This window comes from Octopus bimaculoides, chromosome 20, assembly GCF_046866305.1.
Source record: "Octopus bimaculoides isolate indiv1 chromosome 20, ASM4686630v1, whole genome shotgun sequence".
NCBI classification, from domain to species: Eukaryota; Metazoa; Mollusca; class Cephalopoda; order Octopoda; family Octopodidae; genus Octopus; species Octopus bimaculoides.
Window position 1 is genome coordinate 6,502,391 of NC_142947.1, and position 2,500 is coordinate 6,504,890.

The window sequence follows — 2,500 nt, forward strand, 5'->3', positions numbered from 1 at the left end:
CTTAAAACACAGAAAACATATTGGTAAATGTGAGTGTGTATATATATATATATATATATATACCTGTTATTCTGTATATATTTGTATACATATATATGATATTATAATATATACATAGAGTGAGAGCGAGAGATAGGTAGACAGATAATAATATGTATATGTGTGTGTATGAATACATACACACACACATATATATATCTATACATATATACAGGAGACGTCTACATGGTTACACAGAGATGTACAGACACAGAAGATATTTTAGTAAAACAAATCTTTTCAAACGGTAAACTTGACCGTTTATATTGTTAAGTAGAACAGCCATTACATCAATTACTAAGACACAGTGAAGTAAAACAAAGCTGGAGAGAGAGAGAGAGAGAGAGAGAGAGAGAGAGAGAGAGAGAGAGAGAGAGAGAGAGAGAGAGAGAGAGAGAGAGAGAGAGAGAGCATTACATTTAGGCATCTGAACTGAACGATGTGTGAGTGGGCAGGAATTCGACAGCTGAGTCTTCTATTTTATGATGTTTATCATTGTTCATTAATTAAAAACATTTTTACTTACCGTCTTTTGCAGCTTCCTATGAAATAGAAAAAAAGTCAAGGTGAAATTATTTTGAATAACTGAACTTTGCAATGATGATAATAATAATAATATTAATAATAATAATAATAATAATAATAATAATCCTTTCTACTATATGCACAAGGCCTGAAATTTTGGAGGAGTTGAAAGTCAGTTACATCAGCTCCAATCCTAGACTCGCTTCTTGATTTATCGACCGCAAAAGGACAAAAGACAAAGTCAACCTTGGTGGTATTTGAATTCAGAACAATAATTAATAATAATAATAATAATAATAATAATAATAATAATAATAATAATAATAATCCTTTCTACTATTGGCACAAGGCCTGGATTTTTGTGGGGTAGGAGGACAATCAATTACATCTACCCTTAGTACTTGACTGTTACTTAATTGATTGAACCCAGAACCATGTGGTTGGGAAGCAAGCTTCTTACCACACAGCCACTATTGCATGAAACGTTTGAAAAAAAAAATAGATCTCTGAATCTGTTGTACTTACGAGACTTGCAGGGAATGGTGCGGTAAATGTAATGCAGAACGAGTATCAGCAGAACGGAGAGAAGCAAGAATATCAGAATGCAGAAAATGAGCAAAGCATTTAATATTGGGGCAGCAGTGACATCTCCATGAACTTCAGCTGGGGCAGGTACAACTGTGCGAAGGAAATGGAAAGAAAACTATTTGGCTTCAGTAAATAAAACATTTTGGATTTCAATACCAGATAAAAAAAGACCCCATGACTAACTGGATGGTGGTGGTGGTGGGGTATTCATAGGCTGTATCTTATCTTATGTAAATTTTCTTCATGCATGAATTGTCCTATTTTCCACAACCAAAAGTATATATTGAGGATTTTGACTGTTAGCTGAACAGTCAGAGCGAGCATCCACATGTGGTTTTAATCACATGGAATCTGACCAGCACCAAATCACTACCCGCCATTCTAAAATCTCCTTCGTCATTTCGTTTAATGTCTGCTTTCCATGCTAGCATGGGTTGGACGATTTGACTGAGGACTGGTGAACCAGATCGCTACACCAGGCTCCAATCTGATTTGGCAGAGTTTCTACAGCTGGATGCCCTTCCTAACGCCAACCACTCCGAGAGTGTAGTGGGTGCTTTTACATGCCACCAGCCCGAAGGCCAGTCAGGCGGTACTGGCAACGGCCAATTAAATATTATTAGGAATTGTATAAAAAATCTTTTAAATATTTTGTGTATTGCGGAAGTATAATCGATTTACGGCAGATAAACTTTAGCAGCAAAATCTTATGTGGACCCTGGTTGAAAATCACTGATCTAGTCTGAGATTCTTCCTATGGGACCCATATGTTACTTCTAGGGGTTACAACTCTTAGAGATTAAAACAACAAAAGGGGAACCATTGTGTTTTTAGACCCCCCACTGGTCAAAATATCCAAATATTTCACCTTTTCTCTCCTCTTCTTTTACATGAAGACCAACAGCAGCAGATGTTCTACCAATTGCATTCCACATGGTACAAATATAAATTCCGGTTCCTTTTAAAGAAACATTGTTGATAATAAACAATTCCTTTGCATCCTTCTCCCAAGAACTTCCACTTTTCGTCCATGTTTTATTCACGGCTGGTCGACCGTTCCCTTTACATACAAGAGCCACTCTCTCACCAGCAACAACACTGGATGGAACTGCATAAGCAATCAGATTATCTAAATCTGTAGAAGAAGGAATAATAGATAAGTTAATCAATTAATAAAACAGGTATTTAAAAACTTATCTTCGCATCACCATAATACCAGTTCCTAAATTTGACATAAAGTTACACACTTTTAATATTAGTTTCAAATTTTGCCTCAAGGCCAGCAATTTTAGGGGAGGAGTAAATCAATTACGTAGACCCCAGCACTTGGGTGCCACACACTTTGACC

General features: G+C 36.3%; 1 protein-coding gene across 2 annotated transcripts in view; it reads right to left on the reverse strand.

Annotated features, from left to right (window-relative positions):
* Positions 1-88: 88 nt before the first annotated feature.
* The window catches only part of LOC106881087 (sialoadhesin), a 13,936-nt gene continuing 11,524 nt past the window's right edge, over positions 89-2,500 (reverse strand). Inside the window, exons 4-6 of one of the 2 annotated variants that reach the window (XM_089337909.1) lie at positions 2,021-2,287; positions 1,090-1,242; positions 89-581 (exon numbers count right to left, since the gene is read on the reverse strand). In XM_089337909.1, coding sequence (XP_089194035.1) covers positions 562-581; positions 1,090-1,242; positions 2,021-2,287 — 440 coding nt within the window. In that variant the 3' untranslated portion in view covers positions 89-561. The remainder of the gene's footprint in view (positions 582-1,089; positions 1,243-2,020; positions 2,288-2,500) is intronic. The other variant, XM_089337908.1, reaches the window with a different exon arrangement.